Source organism: Limulus polyphemus, unplaced genomic scaffold, assembly GCF_000517525.1.
Source record: "Limulus polyphemus unplaced genomic scaffold, Limulus_polyphemus-2.1.2 Scaffold4668, whole genome shotgun sequence".
Taxonomy (NCBI): domain Eukaryota; kingdom Metazoa; phylum Arthropoda; class Merostomata; order Xiphosura; family Limulidae; genus Limulus; species Limulus polyphemus.
The window spans coordinates 39,735-41,722 of NW_013670278.1; the positions used below are offsets into that span (position 1 = coordinate 39,735).

The 1,988-nt window shown below is 40.4% G+C and overlaps 1 protein-coding gene across 1 annotated transcript in view; it reads right to left on the reverse strand.

Annotated features, from left to right (window-relative positions):
* LOC111088892 overlaps positions 1 to 1,988 on the reverse strand; it is a 32,268-nt gene that overhangs the window by 3,769 nt on the left and 26,511 nt on the right. Inside the window, exon 4 of the mRNA XM_022400121.1 lies at positions 662 to 868. Within this exon, the coding sequence (XP_022255829.1) occupies positions 662 to 868 (207 nt within the window). The remainder of the gene's footprint in view (positions 1 to 661; positions 869 to 1,988) is intronic.

The following is a 1,988-nucleotide window of genomic DNA, read 5'->3' on the forward strand; positions in this document are numbered from 1 at the left end:
CACACCAAGTTGCTTGTGGGTCCATGAATTCATCTGTTTCAGGGACCCTAATAACACACAGAAAACGTAAATAAAAAATATATTAACATTGAAGATAACCCGACTAATTTTTAAAAGAATCCTTTATGTATTCTAGATGTGTAACTTTAAACAAATTCTTTGGTCGATTTACCCATTATACTAATTGTTTTAAGGGGCAATAAATAGATAAAATTACTCATCATGGTGCAATATTTAGATTTCACGGGTAGCAAGATGTGCAGAGAAACGAGTCGGTAACTTAGGGGTTGAATCTCTGTTGTATGGCTGTTTTATGATAAAAAAAAATGTACCTGAAATAAACTAAGTATTCCGTTATAGATAAATAGATGTCTCCTAGTGAGACAGCTGTATGTTTACGGACTTAAAATACTAAGATCCGGGGTTCGATTCCCCGCGGTGAACAGAGAAGATAGCCCAACGTGGCTTTACTCTTCAAAAACAAAACAGACAACTAGATTGAAAAACATAACTGGGGTTTCAGCAAACAGTTTCGAGGCATTTGGCGTACAGAGGGAGTTATATATATATGCGTACCAGAACTACGAACCTATAGTAAAGTTATTCGCACTAAAACACCTATTGGTGAACTTCTTATATCACTGGACACCTAATTACTTACCTTTTTCTAAAAACGAGCTGTTTTCTGGAAGCACGTGCTTTTCTGTGGCGATAGAAAACTGTGTTTCGATTATTGTCGATGGTGCTGCTATACGCCGATTTCCCAAGTAGACGGCCCACACAACGACTTCGTACTTCGTCCCCTCGCGCAGGTCTTGAATCTCTTTGGATGTCGCAATGGGAGGCAGTACTATTTGTCGCTCCTCTGCTAGAGAAATTTCAAACAAACTTAATTTTTTGTCTTTGTAATTCATTGACACAACTTAGACTCCAGTTTCCTTCAATTACTTCAGTTATACAATCAACAAGAATTAATGCCCTAACTGCATACTTTTCGGTCACTTTACACCACAGTGCAGACCAAATGTTGGACGAAAATATAATTTGCACTAGAATCGTATATTAGAACTTAATTCCTCCATTTTTGTTCTTTCATTTGTTAAAAACCCGGGATGGTCAGGTGGTTAGGGCGCTTGACTCGCAATCGGAGGGTCGCGGGTTCGAATCCCCGTGCCACCAAACATGCTTGCCCTTTCAGCCGTGTGGGCGTTCTAATGTGACGGTCAATCCCACTATTCGTTGGTAAAAGAGTAGTCCAACAGTTGGCGGTAGGTGGTGATGACTAGCTTCCTTTCATTTATAATTTTAGGGACGGCTAGCGCAGCTCGTGCATCTTTGCGCGGAATTCAAAACAAACAGTGAAACCATTTTGTTTTAAGTATTGTTACGTTTCCGTGGTAACGATACAGAGGTTGAGTTTATGTATATGGGAGGGGGTAGGTTTGAATGTGCTATAAAATTATTTTGGAGCCTCACCACATCCTTTGAGGTACATTTCCCCCAAGTACCCCCATCTTCTGTTTAACGACCATGGCTCTTGACAATAACGCTGCAACATATTTTCCGTTGCAAAAGGTTCCTTTATAAGGCTGTCATATCAGAAGTACAACACTACAATTAGTAACTTACCGTAAGCCATCTAATATACAATGATGAGATTACCCAGCGCCTGTTTCAACAGTTCTAACACAGAGAAATCCGTAAGCCCTGCGTCTGACAACTTGATCAATATGCCTTCGTATGAATTAGCATGAATACTTGTATGCGACGGTAGGATGGGAGGTATGACTTTAAGTTTTATGTGGGTGAACCCATACCCTGTTGGCTGGGGCACTTGATGGCCTTTGCCAGTGGCATTTCTGTTCGTAAGATCTCACTTGTTACATACAAAACGTCGCACTTTATCTACCACGGCTAGGGTACAACTTGTTTCAAGTCTCATTCTGGATGGGCTTGGTACCTTAAGTTGATCCCTATCCCTTTGTTTT